Source organism: Mustelus asterias, chromosome 23, assembly GCF_964213995.1.
Source record: "Mustelus asterias chromosome 23, sMusAst1.hap1.1, whole genome shotgun sequence".
Classification (NCBI taxonomy): domain Eukaryota; kingdom Metazoa; phylum Chordata; class Chondrichthyes; order Carcharhiniformes; family Triakidae; genus Mustelus; species Mustelus asterias.
In genome coordinates, this window is record NC_135823.1 from 15,898,480 (window position 1) to 15,918,398 (window position 19,919).

General features: G+C 41.9%; 1 protein-coding gene across 5 annotated transcripts in view; it reads right to left on the reverse strand.

Moving 5' to 3' along the window:
* Window positions 1–6,574: 6,574 nt before the first annotated feature.
* Window positions 6,575–19,919, reverse strand: part of LOC144510533 (E3 ubiquitin-protein ligase MGRN1-like) — a 155,395-nt gene continuing 142,050 nt past the window's right edge. For 3 of the 5 annotated variants that reach the window (XR_013500643.1, XM_078240045.1, XM_078240044.1), the window contains 2 exons: window positions 17,002–17,047; window positions 6,575–8,864 (listed from right to left, as the gene is read on the reverse strand). Coding sequence is in view for 3 of the 5 variants with exons in the window: in XM_078240045.1 (XP_078096171.1) it covers window positions 17,007–17,047 (41 nt within the window). In the remaining 2 variants the exon portion in view is untranslated. The remainder of the gene's footprint in view (window positions 8,865–17,001; window positions 17,048–19,919) is intronic. The other 2 variants (XM_078240046.1, XM_078240043.1) reach the window with 1 other exon arrangement.

Below are 19,919 nucleotides of genomic sequence, written 5' to 3' on the forward strand. Positions count from 1 at the left end.
AGAGGCACTTTGGCCCATCAAGTCCGCACTGACATATTAGAAACACCTGACCTCCCACCTAATCCCATTTACCAGCACTTGGTCCATAGCCCTGAATGTTACAATGTGCCAAATGCTCATCCAGGTACTTTTTAAAGGATGTGAGGCAACCCACCTCCACCACCCTCCCAGGCAGCGCATTCCAGACCCTCACCACCCTCCAGGTAAAAGATTTTCCACACATCCCCCCCACAAACCTCCTGCCCCTCACCTTGAACCTATGTCCCCTCGTGACTGAACCTTCAATTAAGGGGAACAGCTGCTCCTTATCCACTTTGTGCATGTCCCTCATAACCTTGTATACCTCAATCAGGTCACCCCTCAGTCTTCTCTGCTCCAACAAAAACAACCCAAGTCTATCCAACCTCTCTTCGTAACTTAAATGTTCCATCCCAAGCAGCATCCTGGTGAATCTCCTCTGCACCCCCTTCAGTGCAATCACATCCTTCCTATAATGTGGCGACCAGAACTGCACACAGTACTCTAGCTGTGGCCTCACCAAAGTTCTATACAACTGTAATCTATGCCTCGATTGATAAAGACAAGTGCCCCATATGCCTTTTACCCACCACCCTACTAACATGCCCTTCCGCCTTCAGAGATCTGTGGACAAATACATTAAGGTCCCTTAGTTCCACAGAATTTCCTAGTGTCCTACCATTTGTTGAGTACTTCCTTGTCAAATTACTCCTTCCAAAGTGTATCACCTCACACTTTTCAGGCTTAAATTCCATCTGCCCATTTGACCATTCCGTCTTCACCTTCTTGTAGCCCAAGACACTCTAGCTTACTGTTAACCACCCAGCCAATCTTTGTCTCATCCACAAACTAACTAATCCTACCCCCCACATAGTCATCAATGTCATTTATATAAATGATGAATAATAAGGAGTCTGACACAGATCCCTGTGGTGTGCCACTGGACACTGGCGTCCAGTTACAAAAGCAGCCTTCTGTCATCACTCTCTGTCTCCTACAACTGAGCCTATTTTGAATCCACTTTATCAAATTACCCTGTATCCCATGTGAGTTTAGCTTCTTTATAAGTCTCCCATGTAAGACCTTGTCAGAGGCTTTGCTGAAATCCATATGAACTACATCGACTGTACTACCCTCGTCTACACACCTGGTCACCTCCTCAGAAAATTCAATCAAAGGCCATCATGATGTGATGGCCTTTGCCGACAGGCATATGGTGACCAAATGAGCAGCAAGAGGAGGAGGAAGCAAAGAAGGAGGGAGAAGAGAAACTGGAGAAAGAAAAAGGGATGAAGCAACCTACATGCTCACTTTCTAGCTGGGTTCTCCGTGATTGCCTCGCCCAACCATGATCCCAGTTTAGATGCAAAAAAAAAATACAAAAGTCTGAGGTCACGTACCACCCGACTCAAGAACAGCTTCTTCCCTGCTGCCATCAGACTTTTGAATGGGCCTACCTCGAACTAAGTTGATCTTTCTCTACACACTAGCTATGACTGTAGCACTACATTCTGCACTCTCTCGTTTCCTTTTCTATGAACGGTATGCTTTGTCTGTATAGTGCGCAAGAAACAAAACTTTTCACTGTATACTAATACACGTGACAACAATAAATCAAATCAGTAAATACAATCCCAATTCATCATGACCCATCAGTTCAACACTTTTACCATCGCAATTTTACTGAACTTCATGTTTGGGCACAAAGCAAAAATAAAAGCCAACAAGGTAAGCATTTCAAAGCAAATTAATAAATAAAATGTTCCATTTGCATAATTATCTGGGTATTCTAGCATTTATTGCCCATCTCTTGTTCTCCTTGAGAAGGAGATAGTGAACTGCCTTCTTGAATCTCTGCAGTCACTGAGGTGTAGGTACACCTCAGGTGCTGTTAGGGAGGGTGTTCCAGGATTTTGACCCAGCGACAGTGAAGGAGCAGCGATTTATTTCCAAGTTAGGATGCTGAGCGCCTTGGAGGGGAACTTACAGGCGGTGGTGTTCCCAGGTATCTGTTGCTCTTGTCCTTCTAATGGCAGTGGTCTTGGGTTTGAAATGTGCTACCTAAGGAACCTTGGTGAGTTCCTGAAGTGCATCTTGTAGATGTGTCAGTGGTGGAGAGATTGAACGTTTATGGAAGGGATAGCAATCAAGCGGACTGCTTTGTCCTGGATGGTGTCGAACTTCTCAAGTGTTGTCAGAGCTGCACTTATCCAGGCAAGTGGAGTGTATTTCATCACACTCCTGACTTGTGCCATGTAGATGATGGACAGTCTTTGGGGAGTTGGGGGGGGGGGGGGGGGGGGGGGGGGAGAGTTACTCTTCGCAGGATTAATTCCTAGCCTCTGACCATCTCTTGTAGCCGGAGTTACTCTTCGCAGGATTAATTCCTAGCCTCTGACCATCTCTTGTAGCCACAGTATTTATATCGCTGGTTCAGTTCAGCTTCTGGTCAATGGTGGTGTTCATGGGGTTTCAGTGATGGTAATGCCCTTGAATGTCAAGGGGATTCTCTCTTGTTGGAGATTGTCATTGCCTGGCATTGAATGTTACTTGTCAAGCCAAACTTCAATATTGTCTGTTGCTTTTGAACATGGATGGTTTCATGGTGCTGAACATTTTGCAGTCATCAGTGAACTTCCCCCTTCTGACCTTATGATGGAAGGAAGGTCATTGAAGAAGCAGCTGAAGATGGTTGAGTCTAGGATGCTTATACATTCCTCAAGTGTCCGTTTTTCATATGTCTTTGCTTATCGTAAGTGCTCCTACACTGCGCACAGGTTACTCATGAAGGCCCACCTTCTCAACCTTGCCCAAGGTGTGATGATCCTCAGGTTAAATCACCACCAGGCACAGCCTATGGTCATCTGGGACTATGGAAACTTTACCTGTACACAGTGCTAGCCCTATGGCTACAGTATTTAAGACTCCAGACGGCCTTGTAGAACACCCTAGAGGAGCTCTGGTTCGAGAAGGCCTGGCTTTGGACTGCACCATCTCAGCAGGGCAGTAGAAGTCTGGGCTGACTGGCTGTGGGATAATGCAAGGTTACTGGCAGAGTGACAGTGGTGAGAGGGCAAATGCTGCCATCCTAATGGGAAAGTAGGTTAATGCTTCGTGGAACCACTATCACTCCTCAGCAATCCTGGTAATCTGTTGGACGGACAGTCTGCTGAACTGCTATGATATGCTGCAAGCCCCTTTAAACAATGATATCCATAGACACAGTGGCTTCAGTCTAGGCTTCCATCACAGCATTCAAACATTGGACGGGTTCTGTTTGTGCTGTAATGGAAGCCGAGACATTGGCCATCAGGCGTTAGTTGGGATGCAATTGTGTTATTAGTGGCCACACTGAAAAGGATGGATTTCAAGCTCTGTGCATAACGCTATGCAAGCCACTACTGAACTTCTGCATGCTCGTTGCAGCATGTGATTGGATTAGTGCCTGAGCTTAGTGTTGCAGTATTTGAAGATGCATGCACTGACTATGACCACTCAAGAGAGACGATTGAACTTTGAGACACAGCATTCAGGTCCATGTGGCTGGACTCCTGGCATTGACTATCCAACTATCTGATCCCACTTCCTTTGCCAAGTCTGTCTGAAGGGCCTTCTGTGGACTGATCATATCTCACCTCCACCATGACCATGGCACCCAGGGCAATGTCAGAGAACTTTGGAATACACTATCTCTCCTCTTGCACCATAATTGATTGTTCTTTCTGCTCAGACACTTGTCCAAAAATAGCTGCAGCACCTGCTCCAGCCAGAATGTACCTCTCCTTTAGGCCTCGAATGAATCTGGCCGCTTTGCTGAGATGTGCAGCCACTCAGCAGCACACTTAGCACTGACTAAATGCAGTAATCAGACAGTAAGTGAATCTGGTGGTGTGCCCTCCACTGAATGCAACAAGGTGCAGGTTAAGCACACATCACCATCCCCCTTTGCTACCCAATGTAGCCCTATTAAATCTTATATTATTAAAGTTGGTCATTCACTTCACTGCTCTCAGAGTTACTCAGTTAGTCCCAGTCTGCTTTTTTCCCCCCCATTGTCCTGCACAAACTTCTCCCCTTCAAATGTTTATCCAATTATTTTCAAAATTACCATTGAATCCACTTGCACTACCATTCCAGATCATAACTCACTGAATAATGAGAAAAGTCCTGTTGGCACTTTTGACAATGATCTAAAATCTGTATTCCTTTTGCTAACTGACTCTCTTGCCAGGGAAATATTTCTCCTCCCCAACTTTATCAAAACTTGTCAACTTTTAAAATACTTTTATGAAATCTTCCTTTAACCTTTTCTGCTCCAAGAACAACTACGTGGCTTATGGGCCCCTACACCCTTCATTTCAACATATTGTATTCGATACATCTCCAGGGATGAAAACAAGAAACTCTTGATTTTTACTAAAGCAACTTAACCACTTTTCTTCATTGTGGATATGTTCATGAGACACAAGTAGCTGTTGGGTAAAATACCAGTATAAATACAACTCATGCAATGTTGAGCTTAATTACTAGCCAAAAGAAGCATGTGAATTGTGCAAGAGCTATTACTTTCTAGCATTCTCGGAAATAAACTGCTCACTTTGTGTCCGTAGGTCCAATATTAGAGTGGCATTTTCTTACTCATATACAGTTGTAACTCTAAATCTTTTAGTAGTTTCTCCCAACACTATTTAATAATCAACCATTATGAGGTCACTATCACAGTCAATTAAAACATTATAAAGAAAAACTTACAGAAACAAATGTTAAATAGGATACTATATGGAGTAAAATATGATTTACTCCTGCGACAGGTCTGGTGCGCTACACAGAATATTCTTCACATTTTATTGCCCAGTAAAATATACATTATTCATTATTTTGTAGCTCGGTGCCTTTTTTATATTGTAAATCATGAGTTGATTTCCTATGGTTTTGAGAGCAGGAACACAGGAATTGTGAGATGACATTATACCAAGGTCAACAGTTTGCTTTATACCATCCTAGCAGTCATGTGATGGGAGTTGTTGATTACACATGGCAATTAATCTTTATCCATTCGTCCATAACACATCCAAAAGCGAGGTGGGGAAACCCCCAGTGCTGGAAAGCTTTGGGAACCATCGCTCCAAATTTACTACACTTGCACGAGTAATTTGAAAGGATCATTCTCTGGAATAAATCCATATAATGGACTCCTCCATTCTTCCAACACCACTTCCTGAGCCAATTTCTGAACTGAATAGTGGTTGGAAATAGAGCTGGCTGCATTTAAAATGAATACAGATATAGAAATGTATGAAATTCTCACAACCTAAACCAGTGGCTTCTGCGACTTAAATCTTTCAATTTTCATCATTTTTAACTGTATAAGCAGAAACTCCTTAGCCAGCACATATCCAAAGTGCTGCTAGACCGTATTACATAATGTCAAGGCAGGTATAACCTGCTTTTTAAGATATACCATTGAACAAAATCTGTGCTAATTCTTTCGCAGCCACTTACATTCAACATGTTTGGGTACAGAATGCATTTCCACATGGCTCCACTGGGAATTGTTGCCATGCTTTTAAAATCATGCACTTGCTGAGGAACATTTCACGCTGCAATATTTTATAAGCAATGCAGAGACATCCCGTTATAACCAGCAGCCACTTATAATGGGCCAATCAGCCATGCAGAAACCTGTCCATTATGCATCTTGTACTGTACTTACCTATTCACCAAGAGTGCCTCTCTAATGGTTCTCTCACACAATTCTGAGATGTCAGCGTGAAGAATCCCACAGAGGCATGAGAGCAAATATCTACAAGCGGTGTTTTACTTTGAGGATAGCATGGACAGGAGTAGAAGGAAGAAAGAAAGGTTAAAGCTCAAAAGGCATGCAACAAAATCTAGCAATTCCTTACCTTTTTGTTTTCAATATGCTTCTTCCGGTTCATTAAGGAGTGGACTGGCAAAAGGATGTCATGGGAAACTATAACAGATATCTAACCCCTGCTTAGTTAACCCTTGGGGATTTAGGCTGGTTAAGGGAAAATCCTAGCTTCCATGCACATTAACAGTAGATGTTAATATTTGGGATCCCACATTCTATTGTGAAAATACCACTGGTTATGTCAGAATAACTGCACTGATGTCACAGCAACTTCCTGTGACATCATAAAGCAGTTCAACTACCTTCAGATTTCACATTTCAATATTTTTACACTTAAAACCTCTGTTTATGTGGTTTTAGCTTCACCGGTGCAATTCGGATTGTACAAGTGCTTACAAACCTGCAGGATTAAAACCAGAGGAACCATAAAGTGAGTTAGGATAGATTAAAACATTCAACCAGCAAACATATCTAGCCACGACAATGCTGCCACTCTCTCCCCAAGTGAGAGGATGCATTCACAGTATCCAATGGTCATAAGAGTTTACTGACCTGATAAAAAAGTGCAGCAGATTCTTCAAATGCTGAAACACTTTACATTTACCATGATCAGGTGCTGTGTTTTAGGGATAACATGTGGTAAAATATAACATGTGGGAAAATATAGACTTAAAAATCCGATTAGTGTTGCTTGCTACGTTTTATTACAATACATTATACTACAAACAAATGCAAAATCACATTTATATGAAATTACAGTGAAATTCTTCAACCTTTAAAAGGATGCACTTGATACATTCTGTAATAATGCAGCAATGAAGCTCTATGGAAATGAGCGACTAAAGATTAAAATCTACAATAGGTAAATTCTAACGTGATTCTGCAGGATAACCCACGTTATGCTGTTCATTATGTTTTCAATGTCATTTCACAATACATTCAACTAAGCATCTATTTACAGTACAGCATATAGAAAATTTGTATTTTCATCCAAAACTGTTCGAAATTCCAGATTCTGCTGAATCACAATCACCAGATCAAATGACAAGACTTTTTTTTTAAGAAATACTTTCATCATAAGATCAGGTACAAGGCACAGAGTAAAGACACCATATCAGCAGATGAATGAATGTACTGTATTAACATCCCCTGAATAGCAAGACCAAAAATCATCAATATTCAGGAATAATGTCAATACAGCAAAAGGTAACGCACACATTTTGCAGAGTGTGGATAAACGGTGCACATGTGCTAATCATTTCCCTTTTGTACAGCTGAATGGAGTTAGGAAGGGACCATGGCATAATCAGAGATGGCATATTTAATTTATCGGAGGTGTACACTGAATAAAGAACATTTAAAACATTTTTGCTATTACAAATTATTTTTCTGTGCTCTAATTTACCTGCATATTTTTACCATTTGCTTCAATATCAACGTTGTTCATCATAAAAATTGAATGAAAACTGGTTAAATGATTAAGAAACAGCACGAGATACAAAAGGGATACAGTCCCTTTTACAGAAGGGAAATCAATCACCAACAATCAGTGTTACGGTATTTTAGGGAAGAAATTCAATGCTTGGAGGCATAGTAGCAATAGCATTATATCTCAGCAGTTAAATCTATGCAGCTGTGTGAACATTTTAAGCAAAAAGACCAAATTAAACTCATAATTAAAAGTTATCACTTATGAACAATTTTTTTTGGAAAATCAGATGTAAAATCTCATGCAATTAGATTGGTTTGGTGCAGTGTAAAATGCAGGCAAAGGCATACTGAAGGCTTGAGTTTTAGCTGCTCCAAGATCCAGCAGAATTATGGGCCACATTTGCTGCAAATCTTCAACATTCTACTGCCATACTCATGTGTAGGTTATTGATTTAAATACCACAACAGTAGACAGATAAACACAATATCACAAACTATGCATTAAAATACCACTGCAGGTTATGCTCACCATTTTTAATGTAAATGAAGGGAGTCAGAAGAAACTAGATGCTTTGCAAGTTGCGATGGAAAATAATAACCTGTACACATTTCAATGGCCTGGAACATTGGTCCTATCGTACACAATTTTCTAAAACATGGGTTTAATTTCCATCAGTTCATTGAACTAAAGTCAGTTCACAAACATACATGGAAGAGTAAAGCAAGACAGTACAGCGCGTTTGGAAAGGTAGAAAATTTTAAAAAGCAACTCCAGCGAGAAAGAAAAATCATTCTGCACAGGTGACAAAAGTAGATACTGCCCAAAGTACAAACTCAGGACATTTGTTTTAAGTTTCTTTAAAACCAATCATGCATTATTAAATGTTAGTTCCTATGCTGCAAAAATCCAAAACAGCTTCAATGTATATTGGTGCCATGAATCACGACATGACATGAATCATGAGTCATTAATAAATGTGTTAGATACGATACTTTAGCTTTGTATAATTGAATTTCTCAGTTAACCTACCAAGTGTTAGTATTGTTTTCTTAAAAAATGAAAACCTGAACGGTCATGGCTTTCTCAGCGATTAGTAGAAAGGAAATAAGTTCAGTCTCTGACCGGTGTTTTCTGTTACTGCAGAATGTATTTTGAAAGATGTAACAGAGCAATAACCATTTTAAATTAGAAGTATGAACATTGATTAGTCAAACTGCTACAGTCAATGGGAATATAAGAGGAAACAAGTCTGAGTCACACGTCTCTTAAAATATACGGTGCAAATGTGAAATGAATACACCGTGAAGCATGGCGAACTAGTACGAAACAAGACAGTTAAGTACATCATGAAGACAAGTCTGTGACACAGGGACAGTAGAGCTTACATGGCACATGCAATTGGTCATTCTGGTGTTGGTTCTAATTCTCAAGGAACCTGGTTCTCATCCTCTATATGAACAGAACTGGAGGCAGCAAGAAGAGGCTGAGAGGAACTGTTGGTGCTCTGGCTTTTCAGGCTTTCAGTCGAGTCTGAGGTTCCTGCAGAAAAATATACAATTGAGAAACATCTCACATTTCAAACGACTACAATTTAGCCAAGTGGCTATGATGCTTCACATTCAATAACATACAGGGCCACGGCTTCGATTTCAATGCACAGCAAACATTGTTCTCTTTGGGAAGATAAAGAGCTGGTTACCGATTTATCATAGGTAAGTGGCATGACAATGTGACTTAGATTACTGCATGTTTGTAAACAACACAAGATTGAAACAATTTTTCACGAAGATAGTTTAAACAATACTTGCCATCTGTCCCCAAAATAATCATAGTCTCAGCATGTAACTCGTTTTAAAAATTGATCATACTTAGTTGAGATGCATCCTTGAATAAGCCTCAAGAAAAATAATGTAATCAAACATATTCAAAGGCAATGCCAAGGGTATTAAGGCTTATTGACTGAATGGAAAATCCTGATAGTGTCCCTGTAGTTAGTAACCACAGCTGTGCTGCTACTTCAACTTCATTTAAGTATTTGTATGTAAATATATTGAAAATATTCTGAGACAGCTAAAGCATCCATGATTGAACAAACTGCATAGGCTTTTAATGTCTGACATCAAAAGTCGTGTGTTTGGGGTGTGGGGTGGTGAGGAGTGAGGTGGGTTTGCTCATTCATGAGATAGAAATCACAAAGTAAAGGTACTCGATTTCCTGAACATTTATATGAAGACAACCCCCACCAAATCTTTAGAGGAGATAGTAATTGAATGGAACTCTCCCAGGGCCCACAGCACTGCACAAGGCAGGAGATTTATGGAAAACCAAGGTTGCTTCAGAAAGTTCTTCCCAATATATAAATAAATGTGGATAGAGTAGCTACAGAGCTGTGGTTATTACCTCCCAGGCCAGCACCAGAACCTTAAAGATTGGTTGTTACTTGGGTGTACTTTGAATGATGATGCACATTTTGATTGTTTCAGCACAAGGTGAACAATAGGCTCAGCATTTGACAATCGAGCATTCACACAGCACCTGAGCGCCGTATATCATTGCTAGTCACACTTAAGCATCAAAGAATATTGCAAATTTGAGAGAATGAATGGAAAATAGTACCACAACTTGATACATGGAGATCAAATAGTGGCAAAATAACAATGACTGTGTTTGGGAACAAATAAAATACTTTAGCTTAAAAGAGAATTAGAATCAAAGTACAGTATTTTTTTCCAATGGTCCCTGGAGTATCCCTTTTATTAAATCAGAAAATGCCATGACTTCAACAGTCGAATCACAGTTTGCAAATCATAAAAAGGCAATCGATAGAAATGATAATTGTTATTCCAAAGTTTCACCACTGAGATTCAATTTCTTTAATAGTGTTTATTTGCAGAATTGTTCATTAATTTCTAAATCCGAATTCTGAATAGTCCTGGACAAATAAACTAAGTTAGCTGAGAAATAATTTATTGATCATAGGTCATGTGTAATTATTGTATAATAGTCTTCAGAAGCACAATTTTATACTTACAAACCTACTTGCTGAACAAATTATCCAGTAGTTCATTCCTGTCCCACTTACTAGATTTCTAATATTACTAATATTGACTGCAGACTACCTCAAATTGGACCACCATGGCTTGGATCTAACCAATTTTATCCAGGACGACAGATTAGGAGATGGGTGGATTATTAACATGTTGGGGAGCTGCATCAGAAGGATCCCCCAACATCAACCCACAACCAAGCCCTTTCATTGGCAAGGGCTTGGCGTGGAGATAGGTGGTTAATTTGCATACTTAAGGCCTAACTGAGGAGCAGCACCCCACCAGCTGCATGGAACTGATCTCACAGCGAGTTCCGAGTGGGGCCTTTGTTTCTGGAGGCTTCCTATCTCAAGAAGGAGAGCCCCACCAAGAATGGCCACAACTGCGGCCCCACTGTTACCACTGGGCGGGTTACCCCTCCGATTGCTGGGGCTTACATGCCTGGCCCAGACGGAAAATACATTTGTCATCCTCTCATTCAAGGGCACTTCAAAACGGAGGTGCCCCTCGCTTCCTTATAGCCTCAGCAATGGCCACCTTTCTTGGAGAGCCAGCTTGCTGTATTTAATGTTCATTAGTTGCCAACAGGAAGACTGCTATTAGGTTCCCAGTGGCTGCCCACAGAGGCTCTGAGGCCGCAATATGGAAATATAGAAAATAGGAGCAGGAGTAGGCCATTCGGCTCTTCGAGCCTGCTTCGCCATTCATTATGGTCATGGCTGATCATCCATCAATTCCTGTTTTCTCCCCATATCCTTTGATGCCTTTAGCCTCAAGAGCTATATCTAACTCCTTCTTGAAAACATACAATGTATTAGCCTTAGCTGCTTTCTGTGGTAGCCTATTCCACAGGCTTACCACTCTCCGGGGTGAAGAAATTTCTGCTCATCTCAGACTTAAAAGATTTATCCCATATCCCCAGACTGTGACCCCTGGTTGTGGACTTCCTCACCATCAGGAACATTCTTCCTGCATCTACCCTGTCTAGTCCTGTTAGAATTTTATAAGTTTCTATGAGATCCCCCCTTTCTTCTGAACTCCAATGAATATAATCCTAACAGACTCAATCTCTCCACGTGCATCAGTCCTGCCATCCCAGGAATCAGTCTGGTAAACCTTTACTGCACTCCCTCCATAGCAAGAACATCCATCCTCAGATAAGGAATGAAAACTGCACATAATATTCCAAGTGTTGTCTCACCAAGGCCCTGTATAATTGCAGCAAGACATCCCTGCTCCTGTACTAGAATCCTCTCGCAATGAAGGCCAACATACCATTTGCCTTTTTCATCGCCTGCTGCACTTGCATCCTTACCTTCAGTGACTGGTGTACGATGGCACCCAGGTCTCATTGCACAGTCCCCTCTCCCAATCTATAGCCATACAGATAATAATCTGCCTTCCTGTTTTTGCTACCTCACATTTATCCAAATTATACTGCATCTGCCGTGCATTTGCCCACTCACTTAGCTAGTCCAAATCACACTGAAGCCTCTCTGCATCCTCATCACTGCACACCCTCCCACCCATCTTTGTGTCATCGGCAAATTGAGACATTACATTTAGTTCCCTCATCTAAAGCATTAATATACATTGTGAATAACTGGGGTTTCAGCACTGATCCTTGTGGTACCCCACTAGTCACTGTATGCCACTTGGAAAAGACCCGTTTATTCCTGCTGTTTGCTTCCTGTCTACCAACCAGTTTTCTATCCAGCTCAATACATTATGCCCAAACCCATGCACTTATGCAGGACCTTGTTGGAAGCCTTCTGAAAGTCCAAATCAACAACATCCACTGGCTCCCCCTCATCAACTCTACTACTATGGTCCAGAGGTCGAGACTGGCCCTGTGTCAGGAAAATTCTGGCCTAGGCTTCATAGGCTGAATTGAACATTGGACCAGAGTGCACAGAAACATAGAAGAGAGGAGCAGGAGGAGGCCATTTGGCCCTTCGAGCCTGCTTCGCCATTCATCACGATCATGGCTGATCGTCCAACTCAATAGCCTAATCCTGCCTTCTCCCCAAACCCTTGATCCCATTCGCCCCAAGTGCTATATCCAGCCGCCTCTTGAATACACTCAATGTTTTGGCATCAACTACGTAGTGTGGTCATGAATTCCACAGGCTCATCACTCTTTGGATGAAAAAAATGTCTCCTCATCTCCATCCTAAATGGCCTGTATCCTCAGACTGTGACTCCTGGTTCTGGACACCCAAACCATTGGGAATAGCCTTCCTGCATCTATCCTGTCTAGTGCTGTTAGAATTTTATAAGTCTCTATGAAATTCCCCCTCATTCATCTGAACTCCAGCGAAAACAATCCTAACCTAGTCAATCTCTCCTCATACATCAGTCCCGCCATCCCCGGAATCAGCCTGGTAAACCTTCATTGCACTCCCTCGAGAGCAAGAACACCTTTCTTCAGGAAAGGAGACTAAAACTGCACACAATATTCTAGGTGTGGCCTCACCAAGGCCCTGTAGAATTTGCAACAACACATCCCTGCTCCTGTACTCGAAACCTCTCGCAATGAAGGCCAACCTACCATTTGCCTTCTTTACCAGAAGTAACATGGAAAATGTGAGGAGGTGTCTCCTTAGGTGGAAATGTAAAGTACCTCAAACAAAATCTATTCTAAGATACAGGATGCAAGTTCTTCAGTATACCCAAGAACATCTTAATATAATCAAAAATATAAGCTTTCCAGAATTAAGAGATTGTATAAATCATTCAAAAATGACTGAACCTGTAACGAGTAGCATAGACATGATGTCTGTTCAATATGACGATGGCCCCTCCTTTGTAGCATATACAGTAGCATATACAGCAGTCAGAAAACAAAAATGACTGTTTTCTTTAAATTACCAAGTTTACCCTCCCCAGGGATAGTCTCACAGGCACTGTCAGTGGTTCCATACTGCGTACAGGCAGCAGACCTCCTGGCCCAGAGTATTACTATAGATTCAATCGTGATCCATTTATCCTGACAGTAGTTGCATAAGGTGTCGATCGCCACTTGTGCTGGGGTACAATCACACAGACACTAGCGTGCCATAGTTAAACAAGTGTCTGCTGGCAGTTACGTGGAGGGGGGTCCCTTGTGCTGGAGTATTTCTATTCGAATCAGTGGTCTTCCTCTGATCAGCTACTGTTACAGAGGGACCAATCACCTTCTTGTGCCAAACTACAATTGCAAAGGCATCAATGGACCTCCCATGAAGGGGTAGTTACATAGCTACCAATAACACTCCCCTGCCCAGACCAGGTGGCTATTCTTCATGCAATGTGGACAATGAATATCAACAGACTATTTGGGCACAGAGAGCATCACATACAAACTCATTCTTGTTGATATCTACACAAGCCCATCCTCCCAGCGGGGGTTTCTGAGTAATGATAGGCTGATTCTGGCTTTCATTAACCCATGGACTGAAGCCAAAATGTCAAGTTTTATTGCTCCCCAACTCAAAATAAAGTTAGTGCAAAGCTGGGATCAAAACAAACGGTTCAATTAAACGCCGGATAGTTTTGGGCACCATTTGTCAAAAAGAACCCAATAAGCATGGTAAACAAACACAAGATTTGATTTAAAAACAGAAAAGGCTGGAAGATCTCAGCAGGTCTGAGCTCTGTGGAGAGAGAGAGAGAATAGAGCCGACTTTTCGAGTCTGGATGATCCTTCGTCAGAGTTGATTTGATTTTTCTGGAAGCGTAATTGGTGAATCTTTTTAAAGACAAACTGAGAATTTCTCATCGTGTGAGTACTAATTTTCTTCTCTTCGCTTCTACAAGAATAAAAACTATTAATTCACAAAAACTATATTTCATAAGTACCAGCAGACATTAGCCCATCATACAGCTTAAACTGTTGCCGACCTTCATTGTTTACAGTTTGGTTTCAATGGAGGCATAATTTGGAATAGCAGAACATGTATGGTAGTTTAAGTACTGTAGCATACAGAGTATCGCTTGTGGCAAATCAATTCAAAATGTGCATCATATACAATGTATCTTTAGGACGCCCTATCTTAAAATTTAGATTTGGATATCAAGTGAAAATCAAAACATAAAAAAAGCTAAAAGTGTGCTGAAGATAGGGATAGCATAGAATGTGGATTCCCCTTCAACGTAGAGAATGTCCCAAGGAGCTTTTCACTTCTGGAGAGAGTGTGAAGGGTGGGAGATGGGAGGTTGTTGGAAAGAGAGAAAGGAGGAAAAAAGTAGATAACGGAAATGGACTACAATTCATGGTGCAAGAGATAACTTTTGGAGACGTTTTTAAATATTGGAAAGAGAAGTGGAGGAGCACGGGAAATTTGGGAAGGAATTCCACAGAGGAGGGCCGAGACTCCTGGAGGTTCTTCTTCTAACAGCAGGATGGAGTGAGAAGTGTCAGATGTGGAAATGGGAGGTGATGTATGGCTGAAGGAGGTTGCAAAGACAGAATTGGATGAGGTTCTGGGGGGGATTTAAATACGAGTGAGAGTGTTCTTAATTCAATGTACTGAGGGATAGGGAAGCAGTGTAGGTTAACATGGATGGGGCTGATGGCAAAGTAGCACTTAATGTGGGACAACACACAGGCAGGCTAGACAAGAAGAAGTTGGAGTTACTTTGGGAGGTTGGTGAGGAGGACACTGCAGTAATGGAAGCTTCAAATTGGCAAACGCATGGATAATAGTTTCTGTGGCAGAAGGGGATAATTCAAGTGATGTAGCAAAGGTGGTCTTGGTGATGGACAGGCTGTGGATTTAAAGTTCAGCTCTGATTGAACATTGACGAAGGAAGAGCGGTGGATGTGGTCTATATGGACTTCAGCAAGGCGTTCGATAAGGTCCCCCATGCAAGACTTCTTGAGAAAGTGAGAGGGCATGGGATCCAAGGGGCTGTTGCCTTGTGGATCCAGAACTGGCTTGCCTGCAGAAGGCAGAGAGTGGCTGTGGAGGGGTCTTTCTCTGCATGGAGGTCAGTGACCAGTGGAGTGCCCCAGGGATCTGTTCTGGGACCCTTGCTGTTTGTCATTTTCATAAATGACCTGGATGAGGAAGTGGAGGGATGGGTTGGTAAGTTTGCTGACGACACCAAGGTAGGTGGTGTTGTGGATAGTTTGGAGGGATGTCAGAAGTTGCAGCGAGACATAGATAGAATGCAAGACTGGGCGGAGAAGTGGCAGATGGACTTCAACCCGGATAAGTGTGTGGTGATCCATTTTGGCAGATCCAATGGGATGAAGCAGCAGTATAATATGAAGGGTACCATTCTTAGCAGTGTAGAGGATCAGAAGGACCTTGGGGTCCGGGTCCATAGGACTCTTAAATCGGCCTCGCAGGTGGAGGATGCGGTCAAGAAGGCGTACGGCGTACTGGCCTTCATTAATCGAGGGATTGAGTTTAGGAGTCGGGAGATAATGCTGCAGCTTTATAGGACCCTGGTTAGACCCCACTTGGAGTACTGCGCGCAGTTCTGGTCACCTCATTACAGGAAGGATGTTGAAGCCATTGAAAGGGTACAGAGGAGATTTACAAGGATGTTGCCTGGATTGGGGGGCATGCCTTATGAGGATAGGTTGAGGGAGCTTGGTCTCTTCTCCCTGGAGAGACGAAGGATGAGAGGTGACCTGATAGAGGTTTACAAGATGTTGAGAGGTCTGGATAGGGTAGACTCTCAGAGGCTATTTCCAAGGGCTGAAATGGTTGCTACGAGAGGACACAGGTTTAAGGTGCTGGGGGGTAGGTACAGAGGAGATGTCAGGGGTAAGTTTTTCACTCAGAGGGTGGTGGGTGAGTGGAATCGGCTGACGTCGGTGGTGGTGGAGGCAAACTCGTTGGGGTCTTTTAAGAGACTTCTGGATGAGTACATGGGATTTAATGGGATTGAGGGCTATAGATAGGCCTAGAGGTGGGGATGTGATCGGCGCAACTTGTGGGCCGAAGGGCCTGTTTGTGCTGTGGCTTTCTATGTTCTATGTTCTATGTTACTGCTTTGAAACAGAGCCCCGCAGAAGACATTCTGTGCTTGCGAGGAAAAGGAAATATGGGAGTTATTTACATGTCCTTAAGAACTGGCTAATCAGAAGCTAAGGAGAGGGCTGCAAGTAGGGCCTCCAGCTCAAAGGTGTCTCATTCACAAAGACTACAACAAGGCGGGAGTGGAAAGGGAGGTGTAGGATTTTTTGAAGTGCCTTGTGAAGGATTTCTGGAGAATAGAGCCAAAATGACTGCGCTTCTTTCAGCTAATGCTGATATGCAGTGAGAAGGGGATGGGGCATGGAGTACCAATGTCATGGAGGGTTTTGAAAACAAGGTTTCAACAGTGCATGGGAGACAGAAATAACATAAGGCAACGATAATGATGAGAATGATGGACAAGTGAAACTGGGGGCAGATACATTTTGGACAAGTTAGGATTTTTGACAGGTGGCAGTGGAATGGGAGCATTGTTTTAAAGGAGTAGCTGCGTTGGGGGGGGGGGGGGGGGGAGAGAAGAGAGAGAGAAAAGAAAGGAGGAGGAAGACAGAAAATTGAATTTGTTTTTAACCATTTTTATGCACACAAGTGAAAACACAACAGCTGACTTGCACTCAAATTCATACAAAGGGAAAACAGTAAAGAGTGTTAACATACCAGAATTACTCTTCTATACCAATTGAGCAGGAATCAGGACCCAGAGCTGCCCAAAACAGCAAAATTATGGATAGAAAGGTAAGGATATATTAGATAGGTCATGGAGGTAAGTCAACAAAGAACACACAAAAATGGAACGTAAAAAGTCTTCATAAATGACATGCAAAAGTAACATTTTTGAAAAATTTGTTGGAATGCATTTTGATTAAGCTATTGAATATAGGTGACAAAACAACAGAGGATTTGGTTTCATTAAAGCTTGCAACATCACAGTTTTTATATTTTCAATTCAGTTGTGTAAACTGGGCCAATTCAAATTGCACAAATAAACTGTTTACCACCATAAAGTCTTCAGATATTAGAAATCTGAATGAAATGTATTACTAGCCATTTTCCTGGCAATATCTTGCAAAGTTAATTGTAATGGAGGCTTTTTCTGAGGTGCTAAGTTTCATGCTGTTACCTTGAACACGTAGTGTGCGGAAACAATAAAAATCATGCAATACAAGAAGGGTAGTTACGGTCAACGTGCTATCATTGTCTCTCTGAATGTTATGTTGAAATCAAAGTCAATTGGTCCATAGTTAGCGGGTGTGAGGGACAGATCTATACAAATCGGCACAATAAAAGGTTTTTTTTCTAAGATTGGAGTTTTCTAAAGAGGAAAGATTATGCCGTTTCCACCTTTAATTTTTTTTTAATAAAGGTTTTTAATTCCTTCATCTTGGGGAATATAAATTTGAGCTATGGAATCAAGACAAACAATTTTAATATTCCTTTAGAGGATTCACTGTGTGGAAGATTTTAATTTTTTTATTTAAAATAAAACAGTGGATGTATTTTATCTAGATTTCCTAAAGGGCTTTGATAAGATAATAGACAAAGGCATAGATCAGGGTATGTAGAGTCAAGGAACAAGTAACAGAATGGGTAGCGAGTTGACTGTGAAACAGAAAGCAGAGAGTAGGATTAAAGGATAGCTATTTAGAATGGCAGAAGTGGGTCCCACAGAAGCAGGGCTGGGGCCACGGTTGTTCACAATTTACATTTGGAGTGATAAAAACACAATTTCCAAATCTGTGGGTGACACCAAATTTGGGGGACAGTCAATATTGAGAAGAGCGGCAAGAAAATAAACCCACAGAACGGTCATATAAATGACAAAAGTTTCAACACAGGTGTGGGGTTTTACATTTTACTCACACAATTACAGGAGGTCACACATTCTGGGATTACAAATACACAAATCACTAAAAATCATGATGCAGGTCATCAAGGCCAGAAAGAAAGCAAACCAAGCATTGGAGTTTATTTCTAGGGGATAGAATTGAAAATCAGATGAGCTACACCAGGCCTGTATCAAACCTTGGTTCGGCCGCACTTGTAGGTAGTTTGGTCACTGCAGTTAAAAAAAAATCATACAGGGACTGGAGAGGGTGCAAAAAGGATTTACAAGGATCGTATCAAAATTGAGAGTTTATACTTACCAGAAAAGGAGGAATAGGCCAGACTCTTTTCATTTGGTAGCCATAAGTTGGAGATGGTGGTGTTGGACTGGGGTTAGCACAGTTAGAAGTCTCACAACACCAGGTTAAAATCCAACAGGTTAATTTGGAATCATGAGCTTTTGGAGCGCCACTCACCTGCTGAAGGAGCAGCGCTCCGAAAGCTCATGATTTCAAATAAACCTGTTGGACTTTAACGTGGTGTTGTGAGACTTCATATCTTTTCATTTGAAAAGAGAAAGCTGAAGGGCGAATGAATTTTGATTGAGTGGACATAGTTGCCCAGATTTTCACCATGACGCAGAGGCTTTTCCCACTTTTGTGAGGGTGGGGTTGGAGTAAGGCTGTGAATTGTGCACGCGCAGTTTAGGAGTGAAGGCTGGCCATTCAAATCATCAACTGCCTCCACTGAAGTTGGATTTTGGTTGGCCAGGAGTGTAAAACCCAAAGTAGATTTACCAGGATGCTGCCTGGTTTGGAGGGTAGGTCTTATGAGGAAAGTTGAGGGAGCTAGGGCTGTTCTCTTTGGAGCGGAGAAGGTTGAGGGGAGACTGAATAGAGGTTTATAAAATGATGAAGGGGATAGATAGAGTGAACGTTCAAAGACTATTTCCTCGGGTGGATGGAGCTATTACAAGGGGGCATAACTATAGGGTTCATGGTGGGAGATATAGGAAGGATGTCCGAGGTAGGTTCTTTACTCAGAGAGTGGTTGGGGTGTGGAATGGACTGCCTGCAGTGGAATCAGACACTTTAGGAACATTTAAGCGGTTATTGGATAGGCACATGGAGCACACCAGGATGATAGGGAGTGGGATAGTTTGATCTTGGTTTCAGATAAAGCTCGGCACAACATCATGGGCCGAAGGGCCTGTTCTGTGCTGTACTGTTCTATGTTCTATTCAGATTAGGTCGGGTAAGAGCAGCTCTGAACTTTGTGAATTTGTGTGAATAGCTGGGGTACTCTTTTGGATATGATCCAGGAAGACCTTTGGGGAGGTAAGCTGCCCTTCGGGTAGATCAGGTGTCCCTTGGGATTGTTAAAAGTAGGCACAATGTGTCCAAAAAGTGCTTACACGTTACTGTCAAATTCATTGGAAATATCAGAAGAACCTGTCAAAGGCGGCTGTCAAAGCATTTAAAAGCCTTGTTCTCTAAATCTTTGAAGAACATGTCTGGAGTGTTATGCTTGCTAGTTCACTCTGTTTATTGACAGATGATTGAGGGTTAGCACAGCATGAAGAATTTCACAACCGTCCATAATCCCTGTAGGGTGCCTCCCAATTCACTGCCTGATTGACATTTACAAGTCAAATGATGTGGGACCATAAATTCCAATACCTGTTGCTACCAGGTATTGTGCACTCTCTCATAAGGCTTTACGTAGTTGAAGGATATAAATGCAGTAAATGG